Consider the following 19,881-nt stretch of genomic DNA (forward strand, 5'->3'; position numbering starts at 1 on the left):
GGCATGGGCAACACAAGGATAGTCAACCCAGGCATGGGCAACACAAGGATAGTCAACCCAGGCATGGGCAACACAAGCAACACAAGGATAGTCAACCCAGGCATGGGCAACACAAGGATAGTCAACCCAGGCATGGGCAACCAGGCATGGGCAACACAAGGATAGTCAACCCAGGCATGGGCAACACAAGGATAGTCAACCCAGGCATGGGCAACACAAGGATAGTCAACCCAGGCATGGGCAACACAAGGATAGTCAACCCAGGCATGGGCAACACAAGGATAGTCAACCCAGGCATGGGCAACACAAGGATAGTCAACCCAGGCATGGGCAACACAAGGATAGTCAACCCAGGCATGGGCAACACAAGGATAGTCAACCCAGGCATGTGCAACACAAGGATAGTCAACCCAGGCATGGGCAACACAAGGATAGTCAACCCAGGCATGGGCAACATGGGCAAGGATAGTCAACCCAGGCATGGGCAACACAAGGATAGTCAGCCCAGGCATGGGCAACACAAGGATAGTCAACCCAGGCATGGGCAACACAAGGATAGTCAACCCAGGCATGGGCAACACAAGGATAGTCAACCCAGGCATGGGCAACACAAGGATAGTCAACCCAGGCATGGGCAACACAAGGATAGTCAACCCAGGCATGGGCAACACAAGGATAGTCAACCCAGGCATGGGCAACACAAGGATAGTCAACCCAGGCATGGGCAACACAAGGATAGTCAACCCAGGCATGGGCAACACAAGGATAGTCAACCCAGGCATGGGCAACACAAGGATAGTCAACCCAGGCATGTGCATAGTCAACCCAGGATAGGCAACACAAGGATCAACACAAGGATAGTCAGGGCATGGGCAACACAAGGATAGTCAACCCAGGCATGGGCAACACAAGGATAGTCAACCCAGGCATGGGCAACACAAGGATAGTCAACCCAGGCATGGGCAACACAAGGATAGTCAACCCAGGCATGGGCATCATGGGCAACACAAGGATAGTCAACCCAGGCATGGGCAACACATAGTCAACCCAGGCATGGGCAACACAAGGATAGTCAACCCAGGCATGGGCAACACAAGGATAGTCAACCCAGGCATGGGCATCACAAGGATAGTCAACCCAGGCATGGGCAACACAAGGATAGTCAACCCAGGCATGGGCAACACAAGGATAGTCAACCCAGGCATGGGCAACACAAGGATAGTCAACCCAGGCATGGGCAACACAAGGATAGTCAACCCAGGCATGGGCATCACAAGGATAGTCAACCCAGGCATGGGCAACCCAGGCATGGGCAACACAAGGATAGTCAACCCAGGCATGTGCAACACAAGGATAGTCAACCCAGGCATGGGCAACACAAGGATAGTCAATGGGCCCAGGCATGGGCAACACAAGGATAGTCAACCCAGGCATGGGCAACACAAGGATAGTCAACCCAGGCATGGGCAACACAAGGATAGTCAACCCAGGCATGGGCATCACAAGGATAGTCAACCCAGGCATGGGCAACACAACCCAGGCATGGGCAGTCAACAACCCAGGCATGGGCAACACAAGGATAGTCAACCCAGGCATGGGCAACACAAGGATAGTCAACCCAGGCATGGGCAACACAAGGATAGTCAACCCAGGCATGGGCAACACAAGGATAGTCAACCCAGGCATGGGCAACACAAGGATAGTCAACCCAGGCATGGGCAACACAAGGATAGTCAACCCAGGCATGGGCAACACAAGGATAGTCAAGGCATGGGCCAGGCATGTGCAACACAAGGATAGTCAACCAAGGCATGGGCAACACAAGGATAGTCAACCCAGGCATGGGCAATAGTCACAAGGGGCATAGTCAACCCAGGCATGGGCAACACAAGGATAGTCAACCCAGGCATGGGCAACACAAGGATAGGATCAGTCCCAGGCATGGGCAACACAAGGATAGTCAACCCAGGCATGGGCAACCAGGCATGGGCAACACAAGGATAGTCAACCCAGGCATGGGCAACACAAGGATAGTCAACCCAACCCAGGCATGGGCAACACAAGGATAGTCAACCCAGGCATGGGCAACACAAGGATAGTCAACCCAGGCATGGGCAGGCAACCCAGGCATGGGCAACACAAGGATAGTCAACCCAGGCATGGGCAACACAAGGATAGTCAACCCAGGCATGGGCAACACAAGGATAGTCAACCCAGGCATGGGCAACACAAGGATAGTCAACCCAGGCATGGGCAACCCAGGCATGGGCACAAGGATAGTCAACCCAGGCATGGGCAACACAAGGATAGTCAACCCAGGCATGGGCAACACAAGGATAGTCAAGGATAGTCAACCCAGGGCATGGGCAACACAAGGATAGTCAACCCAGGCATGGGCAATGGGCACACAGGATAGTCAACCCAGGCATGGGCAACACAAGGATAGTCAACCCAGGCATGGGCAACACAAGGATAGTCAACCCAGGCATGGGCAACACAAGGATAGTCAACCCAGGCATGGGCAACACAAGGATAGTCAACCCAGGCATGGGCAACACAAGGATAGTCAACCCAGGCATGGGCAACACAAGGATAGTCAACCCAGGCATGGGCAACACAAGGATAGTCAACCCAGGCATGGGCAACACAAGGATAGTCAACCCAGGCATGGGCAACACAAGGATAGTCAACCCAGGCATGGGCAACACAAGGATAGTCAACCCAGGCATGGGCAACACAAGGATAGTCAACCCAGGCATGGGCAACACAAGGATAGTCAACCCAGGCATGGGCAACACAAGGATGGGCAACACAAGTCAACCCAGGCATGGGCAACACAAGGATAGTCAACCCAGGCATGGGCAACACAAGGATAGTCAACCCAGGCATGGGCAACACAAGGATAGTCAACCCAGGCATGGGCAACACAAGGATAGTCAACCCAGGCATGGGCAACACAAGGATAGTCAACCCAGGCATGGGCAACACAAGGATAGTCAACCCAGGCATGGGCAACACAGGCATGGGCATAGTCAACCCAGGCATGGGCAACACATGGGCAACAGGATAGTCAACCCAGGCATGGGCAACACAAGGATAGTCAACCCAGGCATGGGCAACACAGGCATGGGCAACACAAGGATAGTCAACCCAGGCATGGGCAACACAAGGATAGTCAACCCAGGCATGGGCAACACAAGGATAGTCAACCCAGGCATGTGCAACACAAGGATAGTCAACCCAGGCATGGGCAACACAAGGATAGTCAACCCAGGCATGGGCAACACAAGGATAGTCAACCCAGGCATGGGCAACACAAGGAGTTCAGTCTCTGTGGAATGTGACCGTAGAACTACATTTATAACCTACATACCTCTATCAGTACTATGTGCCAGTGGCTCATCTGTTCTTGCTGTGTCCACATTAGATTAGATTATATTAACTTTATTATCCCACCAGGGTAACATTTATTTGGTTGTGTTCTTAGAAAGACAAAGTACAGATGTAGGATCTTAATTTAAACACCCTGTTGCAGGAGAACTGCAATGCATCATCCCCTACAGAAAATGATGATTCATTATAATCCACACAATAATTCACATTTCCTGTTGCTGCAGGATTATTTTCCAGCTGTAGCAAACTGGCTCAAATTAAGATACTCCGTCTGTACATAAAACAGAGGAACACAGAATAATAATAAAATGCATTTGAAGGTGCGACGAACGTTACACATCCATATTGTTTTTGCTTGTTACAGAGAAGGGGGACTTCATTGCTCTGGATCTGGGAGGCTCTGCTTTCCGCATCCTGCGAGTAAAGGTGTCCCATGAGAAGAAGCAGACGGTTCAGATGGAGAGCCAGGTCTATGACACTCCTGAGGACATCATCCATGGCAGCGGCACTCAGGTACGGAGTACCATTCAAACTCAAACCATATATAAATGTCTAAGGGCCCGATTCAGACTTGAGATAAGTAGACGTAAAACTGCAATATGCAACTTTTTGGGTAACCCGATCAAATTCACACAGAAATATGTTATAGATATTTAACATTAACATTTAAGTCATTTAGCAGACGCTCTTATCCAGAGCGACTTACAAATTGGTGCATTCACCTTATGACATCCAGTGGAACAGTAGTGCATCTAAATCTTTTAAGGGGGGGGGGTGAGAGGGATTACTTTATCCTATCCTAGGTATTCCTTAAAGAGGTGGGGTTTCAGGTGTCTCCGGAAGGTGGTGATTGACTCCGCTGTCCTGGCGTCGTGAGGGAGTTTGTTCCACCATTGGGGGGCCAGAGCAGCGAACAGTTTTGACTGGGCTGAGCGGGAACTGTACTTCCTCAGTGGTAGGGAGGCGAGCAGGCCAGAGGTGGATGAACGCAGTGCCCTTGTTTGGGTGTAGGGCCTGATCAGAGCCTGGAGGTACTGAGGTGCCGTTCCCCTCACAGCTCCGTAGGCAAGCACCATGGTCTTGTAGCGGATCTGACGACTTCAACTGGAAGCCAGTGGAGAGCGGAGGAGCGGGGTGACGTGAGAGAACTTGGGAAGGTTGAACACCAGACGGGCTGCGGCGTTCTGGATGAGTTGTAGGGGTTTAATGGCACAGGCAGGGAGCCCAGCCAACAGCGAGTTGCAGTAATCCAGACGGGAGATGACGAGTGCCTGGATTAGGACCTGCGCCGCTTCCTGTGTGAGGCAGGGTCGTACTCTGCGGATGTTGTAGAGCATGAACCTACAGGAACGGGCCACCGCCTTGATGTTAGTTGAGAACGACAGGGTGTTGTCCAGGATCACGCCAAGGTTCTTAGGGCTCTGGGAGGAGGACACAATGGAGTTGTCAACCGTGATGGCGAGATCATGGAACTGGCAGTCCTTCCCCGGGAGGAAGAGCAGCTCCGTCTTGCAGAGGTTCAGCTTGAGGTGGTGATCCGTCATCCACACTGATATGTCTGCCAGACATGCAGAGATGCGATTCGCCACCTGATCATCAGAAGGGGGAAAGGAGAAGATTAATTGTGTGTCGTCTGCATAGCAATGATAGGAGAGACCATGTGAGGTTATGACAGAGCCAAGTGACTTGGTGTATAGCGAGAATAGGAGAGGGCCTAGTACAGAGCCCTGGGGGACACCAGTGGTGAGAGCACGTGGTGAGGAGACGGATTCTCGCCACGCCACCTGGTAGGAGCGACCTGTCAGGTAGGACGCAATCCAAGCGTGGGCCGCGCCGGGAGATGCCCAACTCGGAGAGGGTGGAGAGGAGGATCTGATGGTTCACAGTATCGAAGGCAGCCGATAGGTCTAGAAGGATGAGAGCAGAGGAGAGAGAGTTAGCTTTAGCAGTGCGGAGCGCCTCCGTGATACAGAGAAGAGCAGTCTCAGTTGAATGACTAGTCTTGAAACCTGACTGATTTGGATCAAGAAGGTCATTCTGAGAGAGATAGCGGGAGAGCTGGCCAAGGACGGCACGTTCAAGAGTTTTGGAGAGAAAAGAAAGAAGGGATACTGGTCTGTAGTTGTTGACATCGGAGGGATCGAGTGTAGGTTTTTTCAGAAGGGGTGCAACTCTCGCTCTCTTGAAGACGGAAGGGACGTAGCCAGCGGTCAGGGATGAGTTGATGAGCGAGGTGAGGTAAGGGAGAAGGTCTCCGGAAATGGTCTGGAGAAGAGAGGAGGGGATAGGGTCAAGCGGGCAGGTTGTTGGGCGGCCGGCCGTCACAAGACGCGAGATTTCATCTGGAGAGAGGGGGAGAAAGAGGTCAGAGCACAGGGTAGGGCAGTGTGAGCAGAACCAGCGGTGTCGTTTGACTTAGCAAACGAGGATCGGATGTCGTCGACCTTCTTTTCAAAATGGTTGACGAAGTCATCTGCAGAGAGGGAAGAGGGGGGGGAGGGGGAGGAGGATTCAGGAGGGAGGAGAAGGTTGCAAAGAGCTTCCTAGGGTTAGAGGCAGATGCTTGGAATTTAGAGTGGCTTTAGCAGCAGAGAGAGAAGAGGAAAATGTAGAGAGGAGGGAGTGAAAGGATGTCAGGTCCGCAGGGAGGCGAGTTTTCCTCCATTTCCGCTCGGCTGCCCGGAGCCCTGTTCTGTGAGCTCGCAATGAGTCGTTGAGCCACGGAGCGGGAGGGGAGGACCGAGCCGGCCTGGAGGATAGGGGACATAGAGAGTCAAAGGATGCAGAAAGGGAGGAGAGGAGGGTTGAGGAGGCAGAATCAGGAGATAGGTTGGAGAAGGTTTGAGCAGAGGGAAGAGATGATAGGATGGAAGAGGAGAGAGTAGCGGGGGAGAGAGAGCGAAGGTTGGGACGGCGCGATACCATCCGAGTAGGGGCAGTGTGGGAAGTGTTGGATGAGAGCGAGAGGGAGAAGGATACAAGGTAGTGGTCGGAGACTTGGAGGGGAGTTGCAATGAGGTTAGTGGAAGAACAGCATCTAGTAAAGATGAGGTCGAGCGTATTTCCTGCCTTGTGAGTAGGGGGAAGGTGAGAGGGTGAGGTCAAAAGAGGAGAGGAGTGGAAAGAAGGAGGCAGAGAGGAATGAGTCAAAGGTAGACGTGGGGAGGTTAAAGTCGCCCAGAACTGTGAGAGGTGAGCCGTCCTCAGGAAAGGAGCTTATCAAGGCATCAAGCTCATTGATGAACTCTCCGAGGGAACCTGGAGGGCGATAAATGATAAGGATGTTAAGCTTGAAAGGGCTGGTAACTGTGACAGCATGGAATTCAAAGGAGGCGATAGACAGATGGGTAAGGGGAGAAAAAGAGAGAATGACCACTTGGGAGAGATGAGGATCCCGGTGCCACCACCCCGCTGACCAGAAGCTCTCGGGGTGTGCGAGAACACGTGGGCAGACGAAGAGAGAGCAGTAGGAGTAGCAGTGTTGTCTGTGGTGATCCATGTTTCCGTCAGTGCCAAGAAGTCGAGGGACTGGAGGGAAGCATAGGCTGAGATGAACTCTGCCTTGTTGGCCGCAGATCGGCAGTTCCAGAGGCTACCGGAGACCTGGAACTCCACGTGGGTCGTGCGCTGGGACCACCAGATTAGGGTGGCCGCGGCCACGCGGTGTGGAGCGTTTGTATGGTCTGTGCAGAGAGGAGAGAACAGGGATAGACAGACACATAGTTGACAGGCTACACAGAGGCTACGCTAATGCAAAGGAGATTGGAATGACAAGTGGACTACACGTCTCGAGTGTTCAGAAAGTTAAGCTTACGTAGCAAGAATCTTATTGACTAAAATGATTAGAATGATACAGTACTGCTGAAGTAGGCTAGCTGGCAGAGGCTGCGTTGTTGACTATGTAGGCTAGCTGGCAGTGTCTGCGTTGTTGACACTACACTAATCAAGTCGTTCCGTTGAGTGTAATGGTTTCTACTGTGCTACTGTGCTGCTATTCGGGGCTAGCTGGCTAGCTAGCAGTGTTGATTTACGTTACGTTGCGTTAAAAGAACGACAATAGCTGGCTAGCTAACCTAGGAAATCGCTCAAGACTACACAATTATCTTTGATACAAAGACGGCTATGTAGCTAGCTATGTAGCTAGCTACGATCAAACAAATCAAGCCGTTGTACTGTAATGAAATGAAAAATGTGATACTACCTGTGGAGCGAAGCGAAATGCGACCGGATTGTTGAGTGCGGAAGTTCTGTTACGTTAAGGACGACGAATAGCTGGCTAGCTAACCTCGGTAAATTAAGATAATCACTCTAAAACTACACACTCTAAACTACACAATTATCTTGGATACGAAGACAGCAAAGACAACTATGTAGCTAGCTAACACTACACTAATCAAGTCGTTCAGTTGAGTGAAAGTTGTGCTGCTAATCGGTAGACAGTGGACTAGCTAACGGTAGACGTTAGCTAGCTAGCTAGCTGCAGGGCGGTGTAGACTGCGTTAGGACGACGAAATACGATAATTACGCAATTATCTATGATACAAAGACGGCAATGTAGCTAGCTAAGAAGAAAAATTGCTAAGATTAGACAAATCAAACCGTTGTACTATAATGAAATGTAATGAAAAATAGATATGAAATATAGATATGTCATTTGCATTGAAAGCAAGTCTAAGTGGCTGTAGATAGGTTCTTTGTGTGCTATTTCTATGCTTAGTTCTTAAGTTTTGTTTTTGCGTCTTTTACTTTCGGTTTTGTACACCAGCTTCAAACAGCTGGGAAAAAATGTTGTTATTGAAAATATATTTCACAGCGGTGATTTCGGGGTGTGGGTTGATGTCGGTGTCTCTTGTGTGTGTTCGCAGGTGGGAAGAGTTAGCCCAATTATGTTGCCAATTAGCTTCAGCCGGCCGGGGTGCGAAAATTAGTTTGACTGTGGATAGCCTATCCCTGGAGATAGTTTGGGACCGTCAATAAATTGCACAATGTAAATGAGACAATCATTTCAGGTTCCACACCTTCTAGTTGTCTCATTAAATGCTTTCAATATTTGAATTTCTACCATTTATAGTTGGTTTGAGGTTTTTAAGTCATTGACATTTGAAGCTATTGACATTTTAAAATATTGTCCCATGTACAATATGTAATTTACTGATTGTCCCTAACTAGCCCCATAGTGATATTGAATGTCAAACCAAGTTGACCATAGGCATTACAAAATGATTACTTGGGTGCCGTGGGCAGGATTCAAATGAACAATAAGGTGTAACGGGTTCGCACAACAACAAAAAATGCTGTTTAAAGCTTACTTCGTTATTCAATGATTTTAATCATTTTCAGTGCGTCAGTGAAAGCCCTAAAAGCCTAGTGGCAAGGGAAACACAACCAAAGTGTGTATTGCAGTCTCTCCTTGTCCATACATTGCTTTTGAGATAAATATCCCTCACTGAATTGTTTTCCTTTTGCAGCTGTTTGACCATGTTGCAGCGTGCCTGGGTGACTTCATGGAGAAGCAGAATATCAAGGACAAGAAGCTTCCAGTTGGCTTCACCTTTTCATTTCCCTGTGCACAAACCAAACTGAATGAGGTGAGAGAATAATTTATGTATTTTTTATTTAACCTTTATTTAACTTGGCAAGTCAGTTAAGAACAATGACGGCCTACCAAAAGGCAAAAGGCCTCCTGCAGGGACAGGGGGCTGGGATTAAAAATGAACACACCAATAGGACAGTACACCTAAGAGTATCAGTTTCAAAGACTGTTCATATATTATATAGCTCATTCATCTTTAGCCTAACTTCCTGTTTGTCTGTTGCAGAGTTTTTTGCTCAATTGGACTAAACGCTTTAAAGCCAGTGGAGTTGAGGGAATGGACGTTGTGGCACTTCTGAACAAGGCCATCAAAAAGCGTGGGGTAGGTTTGATGTTTTCAAGCATCCTTGTCTGATGCAATGACAATGACAATGAAGTTCAGTCATAAGCAATGATTAGAAAGAAATCTGTTGCACCACGGTTGTATAATTGTAACCCTGTGCTTTTTTTTTCAGGACTATGACGCAGACATCATGGCAGTGGTCAATGACACAGTTGGAACCATGATGACCTGTGGCTTTGATGACCAGCGGTGTGAAGTTGGTATCATCATAGGTAGGACATCCACTTTACCTCCCAACAGACAGATACAGTCTGTTGGATTTCAGTGTTTCCCTTCTTGTCATCCTTTTACCCCAGTTTTGTTCAAGCCGGGATGAAGCTCATTGGTTACACTCTTAAATTAAATGTTATTTGTCACAAGCGCCGAATACAACGGGTGTAGCCTTTACCGTGAAATGCTTGCTTAAAATAAAAATATTCTGCTTAAAAAAAGGTTTTTAAATGTTTAAATTATTATTTAAAAAATAAATAAATAAATAGAGTAACTCAAGTAATAAAATAAAACGCACAAGAATGGAGCATCATGAATATACAAAGCTACACTGTATATACAGGAAGTAGTACTCTCGCTACTAATATAAAAACATGCAGTTGTAAATTAAAACTGCAGCCAACACTGTTTATAGGGAATTGAAGTGGATGTCCTGGCCGTTGTTAATGACACAGTGGGAACCATGATGACCTGTGGCTATGACGATCAGCTTTGTGAAGTGGGGGTTGTCATAGGTCAACCTGGCATTCATTTGCCGCCTTCATTCAGAATGGCTGTTTCATTGTCAGTATTATGAGTCTTTACCTCTAGCTACCCAACAGTCTTTCAATTGAAAGGCTTTATTGGCATGGGAAACATGTGTTTACATTGCCAAAGCAAATGGAATAGACAACAAACACAAGGGAAATAAACAATCAGTAAACATTACAAAAGTTTTGAAATAATAGAGATATTTCAAATGTTATATTGTTGGCTGTGTACAGTGTTGTAACATTGTGTATCAGTGTTGCAAATAGTTGAAGGCAGATTCTTCCTCACCATTGCTTCGGTATGTCATCTCAGGCACAGGTACTAATGCTTGTTACATGGAGGAGCTGAGGCACATTGACCTGGTGGAGGGAGACGAGGGCAGGATGTGCATCAACACAGAGTGGGGAGCCTTCGGGGACAATGGGATGCTGGAGGACATTCGCACAGAGTTTGACAGAGAGATTGACCGGGGATCTCTGAATCCAGGAAAACAGCTGTATGTCTGCTGTTATTATTAAACTATAAAGTAGATCTTACCGAGTGACTTGAAGACTTGAAAAGATCAGTCTAGTGTTTTGGTAGTAGTTGTTGTCTTACGTGTTACCTTTTCTCTCAGTGTTTAGTAATGTATTGTATATTTTTCTCTCCAGGTTTGAGAAGATGGTCAGTGGGATGTACATGGGCGAACTTGTGCGACTCATCCTGGTCAAGATGGCCAAAGAAGAATTTTTGTTTGAGGGTCGGATAACCCCTGAACTTCTTACCAAAGGGACATTTGAAACAAAACATGTTTCTGCCATTGAAAAGTAGGTGTCAATCAGTTTTATTTTCCTTTGGGTCCAGACGATTTGTATCATGTTTTAAGACTGCACACTACTACTGTACACTTTTAATGTTATTTACCACCACTGAGCTCATCCCTTCTCGGTACCTGTCATTGTCCAGGAGTAAAGAAGGCCTTACCAAAGCCAAGGAGATCCTAGGTCGCCTAGGTGTAGAACCATCTGCAGATGACTGCATCGCCGTGCAGCACGTATGCACCATAGTCTCCCACAGATCAGCCAACCTCATTGCTGCCACTCTGGGTGGCATCCTCTCCAGGCTAAAGGACAACAAAGGGAATCCTCGTCTTCGCACTACTGTGGGCATCGACGGCTCTCTCTACAAGATGCACCCGCAGTGAGTAGTCTATACCAGAAGAGGGCCCCGTAGATACAGTGATTAGCCTATACCGCTAGAGGGCCCCGTAGATACAGTGATTAGCCTATACCGCTCGAGGGACCCCTGGATGTAGTGTTTAGCCTATACCGCTAGAGGGCCCCCTGGATGCAGTGTTTAGCCTATACCGCTAGAGGGCCCCCTGGATGCAGTGTTTAGCCTATACCGCTAGAGGGCCCCCTGAATACAGTGATTAGCATGTGCCACTAGAGGGCCCTTTGGATACAGTGATTAGCCTATACCACTAGAGGGCCCCCTGGATACAAGGCATAATGTACCTAGCTCTTATTGTGAATCTTAATTGTGTACCTTGATTTGAAAATATGTAATTCTGTCATGGTTTAGGGATATACTATAATGAACTTTGAAAAAAGAGACACTGATACAGATATCAACGTTATATTTTAAGTACTCGGGCAAAAAGTCTGAGTTGTTGAGTTGCATGAAAGGTTGAGTTACATGTGAGAGTCTAAGGTCAGGATTTTGGTCTGACTAAGAATCTCCCTGCCCATCTCCTCAGATATGCCCGGCGTCTCCACAAAACCGTCCGCCGCCTAGTTCCCGAGTCAGATGTCCGCTTCCTGCTCTCAGAGAGTGGCAGCTCCAAGGGCGCTGCCATGGTGACCGCCGTGGCCTACCGGCTGGCTGACCAGCGTCGTCAGATCACAGAGACCCTGGATGAGTTCAGACTGACCAATGACCAGCTACTGGAGGTAAAGAAGAGGATGAGAACGGAGATCCAGAACGGCCTGGGGAAAAAGACCCATGACAGCGCCACCGTCAAGATGTGGCCCACATATGTACGCAGCACACCGGATGGATCAGGTAAGAAAAGTTCAACTGGGATTGAAACTAGTTAGCCGGGCTGTGATTCTACCTGTTGAACACAGTGGTTTAGCTCTGTGACAAAACATTTAGAGATGAATTACATTTGGCATGCGTTATAACTCAATGGGAATTTTACACTTCCTCTGGTCTGCCTGCTGTGTATAAAACCGCATCAACAGGTTGACAGATCCCCATGCAGTATAAAACCACATCAACAGGTTGACAGATCCCCATGCAGTATAAAACCACATCAACAGGTTGACAGATCCTTAATGCTTTGCCACACTGCTGTATAATGATGGCCTCTTTCCATGTAAGGACATTACATTGTGCATTTTATTGGCTCAGCCCCTCTTGCAGTGCCCTGATTAAGGTCAATGTGTTTCTGAGACTAGCACAATTATTGCACAGCACTCCCACACCTTGATGTAAATCAGATTAAAGATGAAACTCTGATAACACACTGCTTGTCTGAGCCCTAATTTCAATTGGCTATGACAGTGGTAACACTTTACATTAAGTGAACAAGTACAATGCATTGTAAGACTTGTCATAAGCTTTTATGAACCATTTATAATCACTTATGTTTTCTAATCGCCTCATAAATGAAATGGAAAATCCAATAATATTTTGTTTAATTAAAGATAGTATTCTTATGTTGTGTTTTCCAGAAAAGGGCGATTTCTTGGCTTTGGATTTAGGAGGGACAAACTTTAGAGTGCTGTTAGTAAAGATCCGCAGTGGCAAGCGGCGGACAGTAGAGATGCATAACAAAATATATGCCATTCCTATGGAGGTGATGCAGGGGACCGGAGAGGAGGTGAGTTCGTTTTGGAGTTTCAATAGAGTATGGACTTATCTCATTCTATACCAAAACAATAAACATTTTCTCACATATTAGAAAAGGTAAACGCAACAGCTTCTATTATATTTCCATAGAAACAATAGAACATGCATTAAGCACATTCTAACAGCCAACCTTTGTTACCTATGTAACTTAAGTAAATGTTACATGTGCTTGTTGAAACATACCCTCCATTTCCCCCCCTCTAGCTCTTTGACCACATTGTCCAGTGCATATCTGACTTCCTGGACTACATGGGCATGAAGAACACCCGCCTGCCTCTGGGCTTCACCTTCTCGTTCCCGTGTAGACAAACCAGCCTGGATGCGGTGAGCTGACTGCATCCTTTACAGCAAGGTTTCTTAAACTAGGGGTCGGATGAGGTGTAAAGGAATCAGCCATTCATCAGCTTTTTACATCTCAGACATATTGTTCACAACTTGCTCATTGCTGTGTGTGTGTGTGTGTGTGTATATATATTAGTGTACATGCATACATAAAGTTGAAGTCAGAAGTTTACATACACTTAGGTTGGAGTCATTAAAACTCGTTTTTCAACTACTCCACCAATTTCTTGTTAACAAACTATAGTTTTGGCAAGTCGGTTAGGACATCTACTTTGTGCATGACGCAAGTAATTTTCCCAACAATTGTTTACAGACAGATTATTTCACTTATAATTCCCTGTATCACAATTCCAGTGTGTCAGAAGTTTACGTACACAAAGTTGACTGTGCCTTTAAAGAGCTTGGAAAATTCCAGAAAATAATAGGCTAATTGACATCATTTGAGTCAATTGGAGGTGTACCTGTGGATGTATTTCAAGGCCTACCTTCAAACTCAGTGCCTCTTTGCTTCACATCATGGGAAAATCTAAAGAAATCAGTCAAGACCTCAGGAAAAAAATTGTATACCTCCACAAGTCTGATTCATCCTTAGGAGCAATTTCCAAATGCCTGAAGGTACCACGTTCATCTGTACAAACAATAGTACTCATGTATAAACACCTTGGGAACACGCAGCTGTCATAACGCTCAGGAAGGAGATGTGTTCTGTCTCCACATTGGTGCGAAAAGTGCAAATCAATCCCAGAACAAAAGTAAAGGACATTGTGAAGATGCTGAAGGAAACAGGTTCAAAGTATCTATATCCACAGTAAAACGAGTCCTATATTGACATGACCTGAAAGGCCGCTCAGCAAGGAAGAAGCCACTGCTCCAAAACCGGCATAAAAAAGCCAGACTACGGTTTGGGGACAAAGATCGTACTTTTTGGAGAAATGTCCACTGGTCGGATGAAACAAAAATAGAACTGCTTGGCCATAATGACCATCGTTATGTTTGGAGGAAAAAGGGGGAGGCTTGCAAGCTGAAGAACGCCATCCCAACCGTGAAGCATGGGGGTGGCAGCATCATGTTGTGGGGGTGCTTTGCTGTCGGACGGACTGGTGCACTTCACAAAATAGATGGCATCATGAGGGAAAATGTTGGATATATTGAAGCAACATCTCAAGACATCAGTCAGGAAGTTAAAGCTTGGTCGCAAAGGGGTCTTCCAAATGGACAATGACCCCAAGCATACTTCCAACGTTGTGGCAAAATGGCTTAAGGACAGCAAAGTCAAGGTATTGGAGTGGCCATCACAAAGCCCTGACCGCAATCCCATAGAAAATTTGTGGGCAGAATTGAAAAAGCGTGTGCGAGCAAGGAGGCTTACAAACCTGACTCAGTTACACCAGCTCTGTCAGGAGAAATGGGCCAAAATTCAGCCAACTTATTGTGGGAAGCTTGTGGAAGGCTACCTGAAACGTTTGACCCAAGTTAAGCAATTTACCGGCAATGCTACCAAATACTAATTGAGTGTATGTAAACGTCTGACCCCCTGGGAATGTGATGAAAGAAATAAAAGCTGAAAGAAATAATAACTATTATTCTGACATTTCACATTCTTAAAATAAAGTGGTGATCCTAACTGACCTAAGACTGGGGATTTTTACTATGTCAGGAATTGTGAAAAACTGAGTTTAAATGTATTTGGCTGAGGTCTATATAGACTTCCGACTTCAGCTACTGTGTGTGTGTATGTATGTGTGTGTGTATATATATGTGTGTGTGTGTGTGTGTGTGTGTGTGTATATGTGTGTGTGTGTGTGTGTGTGTTTATAAAACATGCAACAGGACAAACAATGCACTTCTTTTGAGCCTAAAATGAAGAAAATCAGCGCAAAATTTAAAATGGGGATCCTGCCTTAGTGTTAAGTATTAAATTAATACCGCCACAAAACTAAGGCAGGATCCCCATTTAAAATTTTGCGCTGATTATTAGTAGCTAATATATTTATTTATTGAGTGTCAAACAAACCTCTAAATCTTGACACTGTGTGTGTGTGTGTGTGTGTGTGTGTGTGTGTGTGTGTGTGTGTCAGTGTGTGTGTGAATCACTAATAGAACATCCCTGTGTCTTTGTTCAGGGCATCCTGGTCACCTGGACCAAAGGATTCAAGGCCACTGACTGTGAAGGGGAGAATGTTGTGGGGCTTCTCAGAGAGGGGATTAAACGGAGAGAGGTAAGTGGAGAGGTGGCATGATTCTATAACCTCAGCCCGGACCTGAGCAGGAAAATCTCTTGGCCCTAGATATAACGAAGGCCCCTGCTGTAAGTGGCTGTTCTTTGGGTATATAATATATACAAGCTGAGATCTTATGGGCATATATTGACAATCAAAAGTTGCTGGAGGCAGCTCTTTTTGTTTGTTTTTACCATGATTTATAAAGTTGTGATACAATATTTGTCAGTGGTATTTCTATAAATTCAGTTCTGCTCATCTCCCCATTGCATATGTTTCCCAAAGACGTCCTGTACATGTGATTTTACATCTGTGTTTACTTCAGGAGTTTGACTTGGACGTAGTGGCAGTAGTGAACGACACAGTTGGGACCATGATGACATGTGCATATGAAGAAGCCACCTGTGAGGTTGGCCTAATTGCAGGTTGGTCATCTGTTTTCAGACACCTTCATAATGCTGATTCGAAATGATTTCTGCCTAATGATAGAGCATGGGCAGGAAATGGACACGCACACACTGTTGACTGTTCCTGTGTCTTCGCAAAGTATTGTGGAGCCCTCAACAGTGTCCAGGTGTATTGATTTATTTTCTATGATGTACATTTTGTTTCCTGCACCTGGCAAAGTGCAGTACTTTCAAAACTAATTCTAGACCATGGCAATATAGATTTGAGCGACGGAGAGGACAAGTGAAAGTAGGAATTATCAGAATAACAGCTGACTGCGAGAGTAACAATGTCCCTATATCTAGACAACTACAGAACATTATTATTATTGTGTTTGGTCGGAACCAGCCCTCCTCTGAAAGGCTGAGATATTTGACTCAGGATAGCTAATCAGCCGTACCAGTGATTGTCTGAGACGGGAGTTTGTTTTACCCCTTGTGTTGGTATTCAGGATTTGGACCACAATGGACAAGAGGTGCAGCTCGTGAGATTATTTCTTCACCTCGTGTTGAGGTCCAAAATTCCAACCATTTAAAAAATGGAGCTCCTGGCTCACATTTCCTGGTCTCTGAGATTCAACATTTAAACCACTTTAGACGTGGGCTGCAACTCCCTGTCTTTCTTGGCCTAATGTTACTTTCTGTTGCCAATCCTTTTATGCACTCCTGTCAAAAGGGGACGGTTCTGTCAGTCTGACACGCTCTCTGACCTCATTCGGGGCGTGGCTACATACTATGAACAGTTTATAGGAGATAGATTATCTTATCCCCCATAAAATCACATTCTAATCTTAACAAATGTTTCATATTATATGCACAACGTATTGGATGGAAACTTGACAGATAAAGGGGATACACTTTCCAAGTTACAGTATTTTGTCCAAACAATTTTTGTATGTAATCACTGACCATTCCCCACATTGTTATGTTAGAAATATTGTTCCAGTATCCACTTTTGACCGTGTTCGAATTTTGGCATGAAAACTGTCTGTGAAACAAACAAAGACATTCCTTTGGTTGATACTAAAGGGGGAGACAGAGCCCCCCCCCCCCCCCCCCCCTTCTTCCTGCAATTTACAACCGGGTGTGTGTGACCTGTCAAACCGGCCCAGTTCCCTCTTCCCCTATTCTGTGGGTGAGCGAAGGTCTGGTTATTGTCAATCATTGCCAAGCTGATCTGACCCATTGTGATCATCACAGGACAGTCATAACAACATGTATGGTTTGTGGTTTCAGGAACTGGCAGCAACGCCTGTTACATGGAGGAGATGAGGAACATTGAGACGGTGGAGGGAGATGTGGGGAGGATGTGTGTCAACATGGAGTGGGGCGCCTTCGGGGACAACGGCTGTCTGGATGACATCAGGACAGAATATGACAGAGCTGTGGATGACTTATCACTCAACCCTGGCAAGCAGAGGTGACTGGGCTGCTCTCTCTTTATTTGATATTGAATAGTCTTGTTATTAGAGATCTAGATATAAGTAATTGATTATGTTTTCTTTTTCATCTCAGGTATGAGAAGATGTGCAGCGGTATGTATCTAGGGGAGATTGTGCGAAACATCCTGATCGACTTGACGAAGCGTGGCTTCCTCTTCAGAGGGCAGATATCAGAGACCCTAAAGACCAGAGGCATTTTCGAAACTAAATTCCTCTCCCAGATTGAAAGGTTGGCAGCCATATTGAATCTGCGATTGAAATGGTAACTGATTGTGTCATAACTACCTTTTGTTGTGTAATGGTCTCAACAAAATGTCTTCATTTTCCTTTCAGTGACCGCTTGGCGCTACTGCAGGTGAGGTCCATTCTGCAGCAGCTAGGTCTGGACAGCACATGTGATGACAGTATCATTGTCAAGGAGGTGTGTGGTACAGTGTCTCACCGGGCGGCCCAGCTCTGTGGAGCTGGAATGGCCGCCGTCGTCGACAAAATACGAGAGAACCGCGGACTGGACCAAATGGACATCACCGTGGGGGTGGACGGAACGCTCTACAAGCTTCATCCACAGTGAGTAATAATGATGTGATTGCAATTGGCTTGTAATAACATGTATCACAGTCATTGACTGAGTTATTCGAGTTGACAATGATATTATGGTGAATGTTGAGAATGGGCCAGCAATGGTTGTGTAGTTTATTGCAGTTATAAAATAAAAATTGTATAGCTCATCTTCGTTCTATTCTCGTTTATCAAGTTCTACATCTTCATTGATTTACTTTCAGTGTAACACTAGCATGAACAAAGTTAAGTGTGTTATGCGAGACCAACCATGTCTTTTTCTATCCATTCACAGCTTCTCGGGGATCATGAACCAGACAGTGAAAAAGTTGGCCCCTAAGTGCAATGTCAACTTCTTTCTCTCTGAGGACGGGAGTGGCAAGGGTGCAGCCCTCATCACTGCTGTGGGATGTCGCATGCGTGAGCAGGAGGAGAAGAGCTGAGTCTGTTTGGCCTGCCCCCCTCCTCGTCCTCTTCCACCTCCTCGTCTTCCTCTCCTTACACATGGTTAGAGAGGTATGCTACAGTATGTGTCCAATAAAATGAGATTTTATGATTTGATTTAACGATGACGCTGCTCAAGTGTCTGCCACTCTGCTTCAGACACAACCCGTTGTGGGCACCAATGACGGAACATTACACATTACATGCTTCTAAACCATTTAAATCTTACACCTGCTATTACCAGCCTTTTTCCTGTTTGTGTTGGTCTGCTGTACCGGATGGAAGAAACTGGGCTCACTGTTTGATTCAGTCTTATTTGTGATGTTAGAACACTGCTGTAGGTATTTGGGGCTAATGTAAGAGAAGAAAGGGAATATTTCTGCTTTGAATGTCTTGTACCTTGCCTAGGTATGTTAAATGTTATTTATTTTATAGTGTGGATATTTTGACATAATGAGTGATAGGGGATAATCAAGGTTAAAGATCTCTATTGCAAAATTGAGTTTTATTTTTAACATTGCATTCTTCTGTAAGTATTTCCAAAATGTCAAATGTCAACTTTTCTTTTGTTTGATAGAATTTCTAGGGTTGTCATGAATGCACCATTGTTCCTTGACCTTTGAGTATATTTTCATTGCACAAGCTTGTTCAAAAGTCTATACAGCCACCCTGTAGGATGTGTTCCTTAATACATTGCTTTGGCAGTCTTTGTGAAACCTCTCAGGTTTAGTCATATTAAGTAAATGTAAAAAACCATGCTTTTTACCTAACAACTCCTCCTGAAAACCAGCTCTCTAAAGCAACTGGATCAATAAAAGTGTCTTTTGTGAACAAGATAATGACTTGAATTCCAACAGTGTACAATGTAAAATAAAAAAAAAGATGCTTATAACAGAATAAAGGGAACAAAATAGGAGTATACGTTTGCATACTGCAGTTGAATGTTTGAGTCTTACTGTACAAAAATGACAGAACATGATAAATGATAGAACATGATAAATGCATAGAACATGATAAATGCTTGCCTTATTTGGTGTCAGATGTCTAGAATACATTTATTTTGTACAATTATAGAGATGCACTAAAGCTGGTCCAAATGATGCAATGGGATTAAATTAAACTTTATTTGGATGTGCAAGCAAATATGAAGCTTTTACTTATCTTTGAATATCTATGTTAATTATCATGGCAATACTTTTTTCCAATAAAGGTCGACTTCCTTTCTGAGCTTTTGTTCATGAAATGTTCCAGTGATGTTATAGTTAGGACATTGATAATATAATACAGACAGTTAAGCTCATGGACAAGGATGCTATGTTAGCAACAGCCATATTTTTGTTATTTTGTGAAATAATTTCACTTACAATATGTCTAAAGCTATATTTTTCAGTTATGGTTACGTTAAAAATAGCATTCTGTATATGAGCAAGATGTTATGAAGATATAACTTAACACGAACTTTACA

General features: G+C 45.4%; 1 protein-coding gene across 3 annotated transcripts in view; it reads left to right on the forward strand.

Annotated features, from left to right (window-relative positions):
- LOC115144431 (hexokinase-1-like) overlaps window positions 1-19,643 on the forward strand; it is a 32,399-nt gene extending 12,756 nt beyond the window's left edge. For all 3 annotated transcript variants that reach the window (XM_029685477.2, XM_029685478.2, XM_029685476.1), the window contains exons 3-18: window positions 3,758-3,906; window positions 8,862-8,981; window positions 9,213-9,308; window positions 9,442-9,541; window positions 10,383-10,566; window positions 10,721-10,876; window positions 11,016-11,249; window positions 11,809-12,113; window positions 12,788-12,936; window positions 13,170-13,289; window positions 15,431-15,526; window positions 15,852-15,951; window positions 17,209-17,392; window positions 17,488-17,643; window positions 17,748-17,981; window positions 18,268-19,643. In XM_029685477.2, coding sequence (XP_029541337.1) covers window positions 3,758-3,906; window positions 8,862-8,981; window positions 9,213-9,308; window positions 9,442-9,541; window positions 10,383-10,566; window positions 10,721-10,876; window positions 11,016-11,249; window positions 11,809-12,113; window positions 12,788-12,936; window positions 13,170-13,289; window positions 15,431-15,526; window positions 15,852-15,951; window positions 17,209-17,392; window positions 17,488-17,643; window positions 17,748-17,981; window positions 18,268-18,415 — 2,531 coding nt within the window. In that variant the 3' untranslated portion in view covers window positions 18,416-19,643. The remainder of the gene's footprint in view (window positions 1-3,757; window positions 3,907-8,861; window positions 8,982-9,212; window positions 9,309-9,441; window positions 9,542-10,382; window positions 10,567-10,720; window positions 10,877-11,015; window positions 11,250-11,808; window positions 12,114-12,787; window positions 12,937-13,169; window positions 13,290-15,430; window positions 15,527-15,851; window positions 15,952-17,208; window positions 17,393-17,487; window positions 17,644-17,747; window positions 17,982-18,267) is intronic.
- The last annotated feature ends 238 nt before the right edge of the window (window positions 19,644-19,881 follow it).

The sequence above is a fragment of the Oncorhynchus nerka genome, linkage group LG16 (genome assembly GCF_034236695.1).
Source record: "Oncorhynchus nerka isolate Pitt River linkage group LG16, Oner_Uvic_2.0, whole genome shotgun sequence".
Lineage (NCBI taxonomy): Eukaryota > Metazoa > Chordata > Actinopteri > Salmoniformes > Salmonidae > Oncorhynchus > Oncorhynchus nerka.